This window comes from Saccostrea cucullata, unplaced genomic scaffold (genome assembly GCF_032062105.1).
Source record: "Saccostrea cucullata isolate Sc308-1 unplaced genomic scaffold, CSIRO_AGI_Scuc_v1 ctg2977, whole genome shotgun sequence".
NCBI classification, from domain to species: Eukaryota; Metazoa; Mollusca; class Bivalvia; order Ostreida; family Ostreidae; genus Saccostrea; species Saccostrea cuccullata.
This window is the reverse complement of record NW_026940855.1, coordinates 32730-49218: the sequence shown is the minus strand read 5'-3', so window position 1 is coordinate 49218 and position 16489 is coordinate 32730. Positions and strand designations below refer to the sequence as shown.

The following is a 16489-nucleotide window of genomic DNA, read 5'->3' as shown; positions in this document are numbered from 1 at the left end:
CAAATACAATTTCTCATTGAGTAAAATGCTGACTGACGTTTTTCATACCAATTGTTAGTCCATTATTTATACACTGAATCGACGAATATTTTTTTCCGTTATTTCCTGATCATGACAGGGAGCACAAGGCGGGTGTGACCGGCCGGCCGGCAGGGGATGCTCACTCCTCCATGGCACATGGTCCCGTCTCTGATGATTCGGGAGTCCGTGTTTGCTCTGCTATTATCTTATATGGTTTTATGGACTTTGAGATTGAGTGCTGTTCGTTGTCTCCAAGTCCTTCTAATACAGAAATATCATCAATTACATACGGAATTTACTAATCTCAGGTAATTTGGCCATAGAATATTTAATACAAAGAACAGCTCTATGGTAATTGATTAAATATTTAAACACCAGCTCTAAATATTAAATCATTCTTAAATTCACTGTTGAAAAATGGGGTAGACAAAATTCCATTAAAATTGACTTTAAAGCATTACAATATTTTGAAAAAGTCTTGGATGAGATAAAATTCTTATATATTCTCTTCTAAATTAATAAAGTCAATGTTTTATAGCTGTTAGTCGTTTTGAAATTAGAAAAAAAAGATTTAGGCGATTTTGTCTACAAACTTATGCCACCCTCCCCCGTGAAACAGAAAAAAAACTTAAGCATGAGTTTACAAAATGGCAGTATATATAACCTGTATAATTTGTTGTTGTTGTTGTTGTTGTTTCATGGGGGGCTTTTCTTTCCAATTTGTTTGCCATTGGCTTCTTAAGTGAAAAACGTTAAAAGTTTTATCAAAATAATAGATTTATCTCTCTTAGTTTTCCTAAATAATTTATTGTTTTTATGAGGATCCATATAGATATTAAAATTATTAAAATCATTAAGATTTTTTGATTTCTCTTAAAAAGCAAAATAATGAGAGATTTAGTACTGAATTATTTGAAGAACCTGCAAACATTTTAATATTCCAAACCCATCTTTGCATTAAAAAGGTCTATGTTATATGAAAAACAGAGTCGTATAAAAAAGGTAAAGACAGTGATGAAAAAATAAAAGTACACAATCTGACAAGTCTCTTTGGATCGAAATAAAAACACCTTTGTATTCTAAAAAAAATACAAGCGTTCCTTGCGTGTAAAAATAAAACTACATAAAATTGTCAATATTTGAAACTTTTTTTTAGCTAGACATCTGACCTTACCTTTGGAGATTTCAGATATTTTTGTTTGTGACTTGTTCTCGATTTTATTTGTGTATTGGATTTTATAAGATTGATCACTGGTTTTATATAAGTGTAAATTTTAACCGTTTAAATACATTACGTATAGCGGGGACAACAATTTAAACAAGATTTTTCATTATGATAATGTTTATTATATTATCAATTTTACCATTAATCAAACACCTGATTCTGAAACAAAATATAAAATACATTTGATAAATTAGGCAAAAGTTTCAATATGAATTTCAAAATGAAATCAGAAATGTAAAGAGCTTCTGATGATGTATAAATTTATAATAACGATATCAGTTAACATAAAATACAACAGATGATATCAATTATAATAGTTCCTCTTCAAAATCATCTCATTGATAATAACCTTCCAAAAATATTAAGAGCCACTCTCTGTAATGATTTGAAATTTTATATAGGAGCTATGACACGCATAGTCTCAAATTATCTCCAAACTATCTATGTTAAAAGTCATTGATACCCTGAACTGAAATCAGGCAAAAATTGGTAGCTATGTTTTATAGTTACCATGGCAACAAGTCTTAAAGTTCAAAAAATGGCATTTTTAAACATGTTTAGAGCCCCATAGTTAAAGTTTGCGGCAAAGCAAACAATTGGCAATGACTGTTTCCAAAAGTTGAAGGTCAGATGTCTCAAATGCATGATAAATATATGTTTGGTAAATCAACTATTGCATACGTTACTTTGGTAACGAAGTATTCAAAAGTAAAAAAAAAAATCATAGAATTTTATCATATACGTAAAAATGAAAAGCAATTTTAGGATGAAATGTGACCAAAAATAGAAAAAAGAGCCTTGAAACATATACCAATAACAAAATATGATATTTCATTTTGGTTGCCAAGGTTTTTACACCACAGAGAGCCTTCAAAGTAACACTCTGTATGTTTAAATCAAATCCTATCTTTAAAAAAACACATTTTCAAATAACTAATGATCATTTTTTAAACATGTTGGTGTGCTTCAAGTTTTCCCATTTGAAAAAAATTCAGATAAGATTCTTTAAATAGAGCGTTGCTATGGAAATAAGCAGAAAATATATGCTTAAAAATCTGAAAAAATATTTTCTTTCCTTGGATACATACCCTTAAATGTAGATTCCCAAAACTTTTATGATTGATAATAATTATCAGCTAACTTGATTTTTAATTTTGACTATCATCCAATCTCTCAGTGGATGCAAGAAGTTGGCACACAGGGTTTAATATTGATATAAAGTTTACAAAATCGAACATTTTCCCTTCTGGTAACCATAGCAACAGTGTTGTTTTCTTCATCAAATTTTATCAAAATATGATATTCAACTTCACTTCTAACAAATAAGTACTATTCGAGCTGAGTCCTTTAATTGGTTTTTGATTAAATGGCAATTTAATTCTTAATGCAGCGAAAAATTATTCACTTTTAAGCACCGGTACTTTGTTTCCATGGTAACACAGCAAAGTAGCAATTATACCAAATTTTTCTTATGAATTTGGTGTTGCAAGGTCCTAAGGATGCATATTTACCAGTCTTGAATTTTCATGTTTTCCTCAATACGGTAGCATTAACTCTAATCTTAGTTACTGGTTTTGCATGGTTACACTGTGTTACCATGGCAACCATAAAAGTTATTTATAGAATTATATTACTTATAATTATATACTTAAGGTCAAACATTTTCATTGTTTTTCTTAAGTCGTTGATTGAGTTTGAGCATGTAACACCTACCATTAGTGAATTCGGAGTGTTTTTCAGCATATTTCAGCATTTAAAATGTATTCCAAATGTACTCTTGGTTACCACTTACTTAGAGATATATTCTAAGCAGTTTCTTTACAGTATAAGTGACATCAAGGTGTCATGGTTTTGTGAGAATGGTTTGTTTGCTTTTTCTAGTTTTTATTAAGCCACAGTCAAGATTTAAAGTGGCTGAAAATCTCGATTTTTCAAACTTTTCCGGCTGTTGCCATAGCAACCGAAACACATAGCAACGAAATTTTGTTTCATATTTGTTTCTAGTGTCAAGTACTAAGCGAAGTTTCATCGAAATCTGTGACCATGCGTGGCAACGAAGTTTAAGTGGTTACAGAGAATGACTATTAATTGTCGTCTTAAAAATCAAAAATGTTAATTGGTCATTAATCTAAAAGCAAGAAACAAATATAGTATACATTAAAATGGTATAGATTGAGAAAGAAAAAGGCAAATACTGAATGACAATTTTATGATGTGTATTATAAGTTGTACTCACAATCCCTTTAATGATCATAATCTACCTGTAAACTTCATATCCTTTGTGTTATTTGTAGACATCAAATTAATTGATCCTAGGAAACGTTTACCTTTACTTGATCTTTGTACACGTTGCAAACAATAGACACGCGCGCTGCGTTCCAATGCAGACGACCGTGCTGATTTTCAGCTTGAGATAAACACGTATAAATCTAAGTACTGAAAGTACTGGGAAGCGCAAACTTGTCCTTCATCAACATTATTGACACCCACTTGAAAATTGGGATATACCGTAAATCTAGAAATTTTTACGTCGATTTTATTTTGCGAATTCAGGTCAAAATGGTGTCAATAAATTTTTACGTTTCAAAATTTTGCGAATTACCACTCTTTATTTACATTCTCTTATTAGTAATTTATTTTTAAAGAAAAATATTTTTGCGAATGCAATTAACTCGCAAATTTACTTAAAATTTATCTACAGCAAAAAAATACAGATTTAAGGTATTAATTTGGGTCTGTCCGTTCGTGTCTAGTTGGTGTCAATGTTAAATGTAATCACGTGTGCAGCTGGTGCCTTTGTTAACGTCATTTCATTAGAAACGTGTTCGCTATAAGTGGATCTTAGTGTTTATGGATTTTTTTTAGATCTATACTTTTAAAGTTTTATAAAGATTGTCACTTTATATGCTAATTTATCTCTTCCTTTTATTTGTTTAATAAGGATATGGAAATAACGAACAGTATTCAATCTCAACGTCCATTAAACAAATATACAAAACAAGAGCAGAGCAAACACGGACCTCCGAAACATCAGAGGTGGGATCAGGAGCCATGGAGGAGTGAGCATCCACTGCTGACCGGTCACATCCGCCGTGTGCTCATTGTCATAATCAGGAAATAACGGAAAAAATCCGTTGTCAATTCAGTGTATAAATAATGGACTAACAATTGGTATGAAAAACGTCAGTCAGCATTTCATTCAATGATAAATTGTATTTGCTGACAAGGTCATTGTATCGACCATAGAATTTACGAAATGATGACTTTAAATGAGACTGTTGATATTCTTGTTTCATCAACTTACTTGTCAATAATTTACCTCGTTTAAGAAATTGTTCATACGTAGAGCATGCTCTTGCGTATCGAATCAACTGAGATATAAATACTCCGTATGCAGGTGATGAAGGTATGTTGCTGCATAAGTAAGGGAAGTTGACGATAGAAAAGTTAAAGTCATCACGTTTATCATATAGCTTGGTTGTTAGATTACCATTTGTGTCTTTTTCAAGTAAAATATCCAAGTATGAAGCAGTTGTGTTGGACTCTGTGGTATCTTTTATCTCAAGCTCACCAGGATATATCGTGTCGACGTAGGAATGGAAATTATCATTATTAATTGACAATACGTCGTCGATATATCTAAATGTCGAGTTGAAATCATAACTGACATTAATTATTTACATTAATTATCTTAAGGAATGACTCTTATTTTTGGTCAATTCATTCGATAAGTAATCTAAAAGCGGATTTTTAAAAAAGCGTAAACTGACCCAAACCAGGCTATAATGCTCGAATAATGTGGCCAATAAAAAATTCCTTATTATTTAATTTTGAAATGGAACATGTAATTTAACAACTGTGGATGAAAATTTGTCTTTTTTTTATAAGTTCAAATTTGCTGCTAAATAATATAACCGTAGTGATAGGAAGCTAGTGGGGGTAATAATTAATACATAGACCTAGCAACCACGATGCTGTTTACATTAAGTAAGATCGAGCTAATGTTTGGAGTTATAGTTTTGAGCAGTGAGGGAAGTTAATCCTTCCAACGGAAGGAACGGAATGCATTTAATCAAATGAACACGTTTACTTCACGTACCAGATTACACAAAGCGTTCCCACTCCGTATAAATCCTTTCAGAGTGATTTTTTGTTAATGAGTATGGAATTTCGACTTTAACGATGTAATAAGCATGACGATGCTCTAAAAAGTCTAAATGTCAATTTCAAACATTAGCGATCTAAAATTTGAAAGAAATCAACCTAAAATTTTACAATTGTTTTAAGGGAAGAGAAGTCAATGACCCTGATAATGAGCTGATAGCCATCAGTGAATGACCAAATGTAACTCATCATGAGCAGGGTACTTTAAGGTGTGCAAGAAATAAATTTGAATCAACAGTTTGTGAACCTGACTCAGAGTATAAATGAAAATAATAAAACGAAACGGAAAAGGTATGGTTAATTTATTCCAAAAACTAATCAAGATTTTAAATCTTAGAGAACATTAGATTTGTTGTTCAGTGTCTTAATCTTCTTTTTCATTACTAAAAAAGAAATCACAAAAAAGTAATTATATTGCTAATTCATTAATTTAGCTTCAAAGCTGAGAATAACAAAAATAAACTAATTGTGTAAATGGACCATAGATAAGTAATAAAATGTTAGGTCATTTGAACTTTCAAATTACGAAATACAAAGCTTCATTCTATAAGCTATAGCATGTTTTTAATGTAGAGAAAGTCCGTGAAAGACAAGTTATTCCAATTTCTTGACAGGAAGAAAAGTTATAATCCAGAAGCATCGATATTTAATGTGTAGCCATTCATTTCATTTTGCAATCTATAAAGCAATGGAGATATAATAATTTTTTTAAAAAAAAAAGTTTTGCAAATTGTTGTTTTTTCCATTCACAGAGTTAAGTACATTTCTGTAAAAGGATATGGAGATGATTCCAGTTTTTAAAATTTAACTGAAGATTACTAATAGATTAATTATAGGTTACTTATAGGCGACTGTGTGTAAGAAAATTACTTATAAGCGATTGTATGTCAGAAGATAACTTATAGGTGATTGTATGTCAGATTTACAGCCTACCTACTGATACAAAATTTACCCTGAGACAGTTGAGAGTAAACACACAGTATTTTACAGAAAACTTTATGTTAACTTTCCATTTAATACTAGATCTTCTCCTCCCATTTTTGATCTGCCCGCATTTATTGTAATTTTAAACAGAACAACGCCTACTAACATTATTACTTTCAATATAAGCACCGCCTAAACACGCTATTACCTTTAACATTGCCACCGTTTACACACGTGATTACCTATAAATTATAACACGTGATTTACAATTCCTGTTTCTTTAAAAGAAGCATATTTTTTTAACGGTTCAAATTAAAAAAAAGGTTAATGAAGATTCAAAATAATCTTGTACTTTGTTATAAGCGTGTTTACCTGCATTTATTTAAAAAAAAATGACAAAAGCAATATATACAACGGGAATTAATGGTAATAAAAATAGTCAATAATTCATTATATCTCATACAAAATCCCAATAAAAAGAAAACCTAAACAGGTTATCCCCAACCATCATTTCAATAAAACATAAAAAAGTTTAAACAAATGAAGAAATTTACATTACAATGCAAACATAAAATACATTGTAGTTTAAATTAATGAAGAAATTCACTTTACAATAAAACATAAAATAGTTAAAATCAATGAAGAAATTCACATTACAATGAAACATAAAATATCTTAAATCAATGAAGAAATTTACATTACAATAAAACATAAAATAGTTAAAATCAATGAAGAAATTTACATAACAATAAAACATAAAAATATTTTAAATCAATGAAGAAATTTACATTACAATGTAAAGGTTACAAGACTTTTTTTTCAATTGACAGACGCTATACTAACATAACTTAGTACACATCTCTAAATCCTTATATTCTCCATCAAAATGATATGATTTTAACTATATTATCTTTGTCTCAAAGAATAAAAATTCTTTTAAGCGATTCAACATTAAAAAGGGTTTCCATCAATTCAGTATTTAGACTCGATGTCTTGGGTCAAGAACAGAGGACAAAGCGATCTACGTAACACCAGGTATAAATTATATTGCCAAAATTGTTTGGCTAATTTTATCTTCATCTGATATCCCATCCCTGCTATTTTACAGACTCTGGTGGTAAGTTTTTATGTATGTTATCTGCTCCTCATATAAACTATGAAATTTGTCTCTTATATACACGAAGAGAGATAGAGTTCATAGAGGAAACATGGGGGGGGGGACCAGTTATAAGAACATCACTGTTCTTCATTGATTTCCACTTAACCTTTATGAAAGAAGTTTTGTAATTATATAGACATGTATATATCTGTATTTCTTTCATAAAAGACACGACTAAATCACGATTCATAATCATGGTTTCTTCAAATAAATGAATCATATGTTGGTATTTGGCATCTAATTAGTGTGGTCGTTTGGTGCAAAAGTAGCTACATACATCATAATAGCAATTCAGTCAATCAATATGTGGAAACTTTTCACATAATTTGACAAAGCATTGACTTAAATTTACAGAACATGTCTTTTTCTTCAATTTTCTATCTTCTTATGGGTAAGGATGCATCATTTGAACACGCATCGAATTTTATAAGGAAGATAGCTAAATATCTCCAATTGACGCTGTACCATCATGATTCCTTATTATCTAGTATCAACAATGAATCTGAAAAAAAAATAATTGTCCAGATACACATCTACAGTTTACCGGAATGATAGTCTTGATTTCAATTTCTCTATCCATGATCTTCCCCATTTAATTCCCAAAAGCTTTTTGATTTCATCATTGCCTCCCAAAGCAGCGTAATGCAACACTGTGTTGCTAGATTTGTCCCTGACGTCTAACAAATGGGGATAATTCTCAACTAAGAACTCACATATTTTAAATCTCCGATAAAGACAAGCTATATGAAGAATACTTTCACCTATATTAGACAATGCATTCAAATCCAATCCTTTATTTATTAGAAAAGACACAATTTCTACATTTCCTCCATAACAAGCAGAATTGAGACAAGCTATATGAAGAATACTTGCACCTTCATGGAACAATGCATTCATATCAAACCTTTATTTATTAGAAAAGAAAGAATTTCTACACTTCCTCCATAACAAGCAGAATCTAACGCTGTCCATCCTCTATTGTCCCTTATCTTCAGTAAATCTGGAAAATGATTGACCAAATACTCACATATCTCCATTTTACCAGAACGACAACATTGATGTAAAATTGTTTCCCCGTCTCTTTGTTGGGCATTAATGTCAATCTTTTTCTCAATCAACAGTTTTACTATTTGAATATTGCCTCCCCAGGCTGCATCGTGCAACACTGTATTACTAGATTTGTCTTTGACGTCTAATAGATGTGGATAATTCTCAACTAAGTATGCACAAATTTCAAACTTACCATTGAGACAAGCTCTATGCAAGATAGTTTTACCATCATTTGACAAAGCATTGAAATCCATCCCCTTTTCTATAAGAAAAGAAACAATTTCTACACTTCCTCCCCAGCAAGCTGAATGTAACGCTGTCCATCCATTATTGTCCCTTTTCTCCAATAAGTCTGGAAAATGATTGACCAAATACTCACACATCTCTTTTTTACCAGAACGACAGCATTGACGTAAAATTGTTTCACCACCTCCCTGTAGGGCATTAATGTCCATCTTTTTTTCAATCAATAGTTTTACTATTTGAACATTGCCTCCCCAGGCTGCGTCATGCAACACTGTGTAACTAGATTTGTCTTTGACGTCTAATAGATGGGGATAATTCTCAACTAAGTACTCACAAACTTCAAACTTCCCACAGAGACAGGCTCTATGAAGAATACTTTTACCGTTATTTGACAAGGTTTTAATGTCCATTCCCTTTTCCATAAGAAAAGAAACAATTTCAACACTTCCTCCACTACAAGCTGAATGTATGGCTGTCCATCCGTCATTGTCCCTTATCTCCAATAACCCTGAGAAAAGTTTGATCAAATACTCACACACCTCCATTTTTCCAGAACGACAGCACAGATGTAAAATTGTTTCACCACCTCCCTGTAGGGCATTGATGTCCATCTTTTTCTCAATCAGTAGTTTTACTATTTGAACACTACCTCCCCAGGCTGCATCGTGCAACACTGAGTTACTAAATTTGTCTTTGACGTCTAATAGATGGGGATAATTCTCAACTAAGTATTCACAAACTTCAAACTTCCCTTTGAGACATGCTCTATGCAAGATAGTTTCACCATCTTTCGACAAGGCATTGAAATCCATCCCTTTTTCTATCAGAAGAGAAACAATTTCAACACTTCCTCCTCTACAAGCTGAATGTAACACTGTCCATCCTCTATTGTCCCTGATCTCCAGTAACTCTGGGAAATGATTGACCAAATACTCACACATCTCCATTTCACCCAAGCGACAACATTGATGTAAAATTGTTTTACCATCTCCCTGTAGGGAATTGATGTTCATCTTTTTTTCAATCAATAATTTTACTATTTGAACATTTCCTCCACTGGCTGCATCATGTAACACTGTGTTACTAGATTTGTCTTTGACGTCTAACAGATGGGGATAATTGTCAACTAAGTACTGACAAATTTCAAACTCTCCACAGAAACAAGCTGCATGCAGAATACTTTCACCATCATTTGACAAAGCATTGAAATTGATTCCCCTGTTTATAAGAAAAGAAACAATTTTTAAACTTCCTCCACAACAAGCTGAATGTAGCGCTGTATATCCTTCATTATTTACGACGAATATTAAACTTGGATACATATTTACAAGATACCTACACATTTCCTCACTACCCCCAGCACAACAGAAGTGTACCACAGTTTCACCAGTATTTGTTGTACCATTTACATCTAATCCTTTACTTAATAGATACTTAAAAAGATTTACGTTACCTCCTAGAGCTGTGTAATGGAGGACATTGTAACCATTATCGTCACTAACATTCAGTAACTGAGGGTATCTGTTTAATAAATATTTACACATATCATAATGACCATTTTTACATGCGACGTGCAGGATAGATTGACCTGACTTATTTGTTTTATCTACCTTTGGTATATTGTCACTTAGTATTAGTAATATATTTTCATTCTCAAAGATGTCTAACATATAGTCAAACATATCTATTTTTCCACTGAAAGCTGCCCAATGCAAAAGACTTTTTCCATGAACATCAGTGTGTTCCTTGAGTAATGCAGGATATTTATCAACAAGAAATTTGACCATGTTAAGCCTACCATTCTGACAAGCACAAGTAAGAACAGTGTGTCCATTGTCTCGATCTTTTTCATAAGGATCAAATCCAAACTTTAACAGAAAATTGAATGCATGTTTGTCTCCAGAACTTGCTGCAGACTGTAATACATTGGAGCCCTGACTGTCTTTTATATCTACAAGGAATGGATATTTTTCCAAAATTTGTTCAATTAACTGTGTTTGCTGCATAAAACAGATTTCCTGAAGTAAGCTATGTCTTATATTACACCAGACAGGATGCAAGGAAGATGAAATTTGATGAAGATCAACAAGCTCACAAACTCGGAGCAATAACTCTATATTGCCACTTTGTACAGCATTAAAACACGTTTGAAGATCACAATCCACACCTGAAGACAAAATGATATTAACAATGTCGGGTTGATTTTTAGAGCAAGCAGCGTTAATTGATCTGTATCTTTGTCTTTTTTCTGAATTTGGAAGTAAATATTCAACCCACCGCTTATTTCCAACCTTCGAAAAATGCACAACCATTGAATCACCGTTGGTATCAAGACATGTTTTAAACTTCGAAGTGTATTCTTCAGATTGAAATACGTGCTCATGGAAGTGTGAATCATTCCATAGTTCCAGTGATGATATGGAGGAAAATTCAATTACAGACCTTTCTCCAATTATAATTGCAATGCGGCGGGCAACATTTCTAAACAATCTTTGTTCTATGTGAACTTGTGTACATTTGGGGTTTTTACATGTGGTTAATGTAAGAAGTAGGGACGGATGACACATTTGAATCATTTTTTCAGAATCAAAATGAAACAAGACACCAAAAAGGGATTCCTGTATTGAACTATGAGAAAATTTGTATGTATTTTCTATCGTGTCATGAGTTATTAAAAATCCCTCAAAACAAAACACACTGTCTTGGAAATCGTTAACATACGAGTTTTGTAGACCTACAAATTCTAAAGAGTAACGCTTCATCTCTAAATTCAGTCGAGGTTTTTCAATCAATTCGACTTCTACTTTTCCTCCATTCAAAAGAAGATACACTAAAACAGCAGATTTTACAGTTCGTTTTTTCAATAATGTTTTGAAGTAGTCTCTCATAAACGTCATTGCATTTGGTAAAAATGCAATTACGTTTCGTTTAAAGTCTTCATTGCCTTTTGCTAATTTACAACATTGTGGAAAGCCTATAGCTAGTGGCATTTCATATACCGTATGAATAAGTTCTTTGTCTTCTATGTACTCAGAGATCCCATATTTTTCTGATAGCTGCAGGATCTCTTCCTTGAGCAGTGCATTTTCTTTGCCTGATAGGTCAACCAAGGACGACATAAAGAAATCGTCATCACACTCGTTTTGTATGCATTCCTGATATATATCATTTCTTAAAGCAAATATCAATCTGTTAGATTTATTATCAATGTCACTCTCAATTAAGACCTTCATCATATCTGATCTAGCTTTCCATTCTTGAACGTCATCGATGGACAAAGAAAACTCACCAAATAAATTGTCAATAAATACCACAATACCATCACCCCGTGATATGTTACCATACAAATCTGTTAACTTGTAAAGCTGCAGAGGAGATTTTCCCTCATTCATCAATTCTTTCATTAACATCTTGGCGATTGTTGTTTTACCAGTCCCAGGGTTACCCTTGATGACGACATATCCGTTATTGTCCAACAGTTCCTTCGCTCTGTCAAACGCACGGGTTTTCACAAATAGATGGACCATAGCTTCATCATGCTTTGATACCATTAGCTTGGTTGTTTCTAAGAACAGAGAAAAAAGATTATCTTTCGATAACATGAATCACAAAAATACGATTTAATAATTTTCATTTTTAAAAGTTTATGACTGTTTTACTTAAAAATCTACAAAGACATTTGGACCAGTTCTCTGTAAATAAAAATAAATAAATAAAAATCGAAGACGGCTGGCAGCGAAATATCTCAGATTTTCTCCAAATTTGGTATATATTTTCTTCCTACAGTAAAGCATAATATATATATGACCTATTTCTTCTGGACACCCTCAATTGCCATGGTAACCAGAAAACAAACTTTGTGTCTAATTTGTCTGATTCTTGCATGGAAATCTTACTAAAACACACTTTTTTACCTCTTTAGTGTGGAGACAATAAATTTCACAAACTAGCTTAAGATTTTACAATCACTCACTTTTTTGTATTAAAGGGGCACGGTCACAGTTTCAACTATCTTTTTTAAAACCAATTCTAATTTTTACAATTCCTGCTAAAAGGATCATGTAATGATTAGCAAAATTTGAACATCATTTGTTGATTAACAAACAAGATATATATAGAGCATAAGGTAAATAATGCCCGTGCTTTGTTTTTGTTTACATAGGAAAATATCTTATTAATAATAAAATGAAATTCAGTAAATCAATAGTATTTAAAATTAACTTCTTTTTTGAAGTTATCTACTTTGAACAAAGATGAATTTGTGTAGTTACCTATGTAAACAAAAACATGACACAGACATGTTAACATAGCAAAGGTTTTGAGCTCTAAATCTGCCCTGTATCTTGACAACTGGTGTTCAATTTTTTCAACTTTACCTGGAAATCATAATTCAGGTCACTAATTTAAATGTAAATCACTGACAAAATATCGCAGATTTCTGAAAAAAAGTTAGCTTGTTTATTTCATCCTTAAGTTTTACGAAGATATCTGAATAGCTATCTACCATCTGAGAATAACTTTTACCACTAATTTGCACTGAAAGAATATCAATAAAGAACAAAATCACATGAGAAGGTTTTCATAAATAGGAAACTTATTGTATTTTTTATTAAATAAAATTAGAAAACAGGTGAATATTAAATGTGTTCTTTAATTAAGTCGTTAAGGTTTTATAATCATAAAAAAATGTTTACCTAAACTTTTAACAATAAAATGAAACTGAAAGCAATAATTTAATATTATATCATATTTCAAAATTTTCTTACCGATCATTTTTGCAACTCTGGGATCTACAAGAGAGAAAAATAGGTTTTTAAGTCATGTTCCATAATTCAAAACTGTTCTTATCCTTGATAAATTTGATTTAAGAAATTTGGCCCCCGATTTGGTTCTTTCAGATATATTTATCCATGAAAACCTGTTTTCACCCCTGCCACAAAATGAGTGCTGGTTTTAAGATTTAGGATATACAGAGGCCACAGTGAGGTTAGAAAATAGGTCAATTTTCTAAATTTCTCATTTTCATGCAAATTTTCACTAATTTTACAGCATATTTTCTTTCAGAAAACATAGAGCACACGCTCGCCTACCAAATTATATATTTTATACACGGATATCAGATGCAGTATATGTGTAAAAGATAGGCAAGCGTGTGCTCTATGTTTTCCGAAGAGAAATATACCCCAAATATGAAGAAAATCCACCAGAATTGAGAAAAATCGGGAAAATGTCCTATTTCTGTGCCTCTAGTGGCTTCCATGTAGCCTTTGAATCAAAATTGGTGCTTGTCTTAAAGTAAGCATCATTTTAACTTCTTAACTACAAACTATCACAGTTTTACCAGTGTTCTGATTTTTATATAAAAAATTCGGCTGTTACCCCATCTTGTCCTTTGTTTGAAAAGGTTTTGATATATTTGTTGCAAAAACCCTCACATTTCTTACATTATTCAGATTAGTTGTATGAAACATTTTTGTATGAAATTTTATTGATGTTTTATGAACTATTTTAGAACAGCGTCATGACAACATAGGCAACTTCTGTCGACCGAAAATTGACAGGAATCATTCACCCTGCATTCATTGTCATGTTAGAGCAACGAAAAAATCTGGAGAAATTTCAATGATCAAATAATTGTCTAGCAAAGTGTATGAAAAACGGCAGTCAGTATTTGACTTAACGATAGGGTGTATTTGCTGGCAAGTTGAATAAAATGTCAGTTAATTGTTGCGTATTAATATTAAATCGAATACACAGAGGCAATAATAGGGAAACAATGTGGTACATACAATCTAATGTTCTCCATTCTAATGGAATTTTGTGCAAATTTGAGATACTCTTTGTTTGCCTGTCTACAATTTTTTACGCAATAAATTAACTACACTTTTGCATATAAAAAAATATGTGAAAAGATTATGTGTAAAAAGTTGATGGAAATGAAAGCTGGTGGTGTTTTTTTCATATTTTGTGTTGAATCTGTAAATATTGTTTTTTTTATTTACAGAACACACAATATGCGAAAAAGATTTTTGTTGCGAGACACCATTATCCTACCTTGTTTTTTGAAAGTAAAGTAAGCCAAAGACAACAAATTATATCAAAAATCTAAGAATTTTCTCATTGTCAGGCTAACGATAACCTCTCAGAACCGTTAAGCCAATGATAATTTAATTCTTGTTGTTGTTTATTATGCTAATACAGTTTAAAGTTACAAATTGATTAAATTTTGGTATTGTGAGGAAAAAACTATTTTCGTGTTGAAGACTTTTTCAATTAGTTTTTAATTAGTTTTCTCCTGCATAATTTGGTCTAAACAATGCTGCACGGGAAAAAAAATGGTTGCCGGCGTATGCCACAATCTGATTTATCCTCTATCGCACATAAATATAAAAGAAATACCACATAACATAAAACATAAACCTCCAAAACATCAGCAATTGAATCAGGTGCCATCTAAACGCAAAATAATGGACATAAATCGTTATACGAACCACTATGGAGCACTGCTTCTCTTTGAATAGTCTCAATTTTATCTGCAAATAGTAAACAAAATTGTTCACGTTACTTATGAGATTAATTTGGTAATTTTTCATTTTTGTTGACATTTTATTGTCGATTATCTACTACATGAGAGAGTGTATTAAACAGAGTATTTCATAATAAACACTGCATTTATTTTTTTTCCGTACATGTCTTATCTCTGCTAAACTAGCATTCTGAAATGATGTAACTTGAAATTCATTACGTTATGCAAGAGGTTATTGCATATTTACTCGATAGATCATCAACAGTTGTATGAAGTTGTCTGATATCTCCAAGTAAATCGATGTATTTTTTCTCTTGCTCTGGGTCCATGGAACAGGTTTTTATCTTGTTGACGGCATCTTGGTACACTGTCGATGTTCCTAGATGACGCTCTAGCTCCACTACAATGTCCCAGATGTTTCGCCATTCCTGTCTAAATTCTGAATCTGATAGCGACAGATCAGCTGAATGTCCGTAATACTGGTTCCTAATGAGGCGAATCCTTTCAATGTTGGCTGCCACGCTTCTATCTCCAGGATTAGGAATCTCTCCCCAACCTTTGGAATGTGGTGCTATTTTACTTACATTGCGTAGAAGTAAATATAATAAACATACGTCCAAGTCTAAGTAATTACCACTGTATTGTTTAGTTGGTTTTGGAAAAATTATCTCTGATTGTGTTTTGTTAAGGGGGCTTCTTTTTCCACGTTGAAGATTATCTGTGAATTCTTTAACTTTTCTCGACAAATCACATGACTTCACTTCTGTCTTTAGAATGTCACGTAACACATCAGTACACGGACCCAGTATAAGCCTCGCCAGTCGAGCAGTGTTTGTTGTTTCTGGTGTAGTGGTATAACATTTGGATAAAGACATAATGCAGTTGGTATCAATACGTTTAATAAATTTAGTGTTGTTGCACTATCTTTAGTCCACGAAAGCATTACAACCTGAAAAAAATGCAATCTTATAATTTTTTAATGATTGGAATATTAAAACATAACAATATTTTCTAAAGCACATATCTTTATAAATTCAAATTCATTACAGACTGGCATGTAACTATCGATTTCCTGAGTTACTGTGTGATATCTATGTTTACGATGTAATGTCGCAAGTTCTATAAAAATCTTTTAAAATCGTAGGCTGTCAAAGGAATTTAACACACTAATTCC

The 16489-nt window shown here is 31.9% G+C and overlaps 2 protein-coding genes across 2 annotated transcripts; both read right to left on the bottom strand.

Annotated features, from left to right (window-relative positions):
- Positions 1-6950: 6950 nt before the first annotated feature.
- LOC134256456 (putative ankyrin repeat protein RF_0381) lies at positions 6951-10371 on the bottom strand. The gene has a single exon (XM_062739102.1). The coding sequence runs from the start codon at positions 10331-10333 to the stop codon at positions 8387-8389; it is 1947 nt and encodes a 648-aa protein (XP_062595086.1). The 5' UTR covers positions 10334-10371; the 3' UTR covers positions 6951-8386.
- Positions 10372-10943: 572 nt separating this feature from the next.
- LOC134256458 (uncharacterized) lies at positions 10944-16190 on the bottom strand. Its single transcript, XM_062739103.1, has 5 exons — positions 15563-16190; positions 15281-15322; positions 13556-13579; positions 11511-12354; positions 10944-10956 (listed from the first exon to the last, which is right to left on the bottom strand). Exons 1-5 carry the CDS (start codon positions 16188-16190, stop codon positions 10944-10946), a joined length of 1551 nt encoding a protein of 516 aa, XP_062595087.1.
- Positions 16191-16489: the final 299 nt, after the last annotated feature.

Bases quoted from the DNA above. Each gene is read 5' to 3' on its own strand.
- LOC134256456 (XM_062739102.1), bottom strand. From the start codon at position 10,333: ATGTGTAAATATTTATTAAACAGATACCCTCAGTTACTGAATGTTAGT.
- LOC134256458 (XM_062739103.1), bottom strand. From the start codon at position 16,190: ATGTCTTTATCCAAATGTTATACCACTACACCAGAAACAACAAACACT. The intron at 13,580-15,280 runs GTTCGTATAACG...TCTCTCTTGTAG, and splicing joins AGAAGCAGTGCTCCATAGTG to ATCCCAGAGTTGCAAAAATG. The intron at 12,355-13,555 runs GTAAGAAAATTT...CTCTGTTCTTAG, and splicing joins CAGAGTTGCAAAAATGATCG to AAACAACCAAGCTAATGGTA.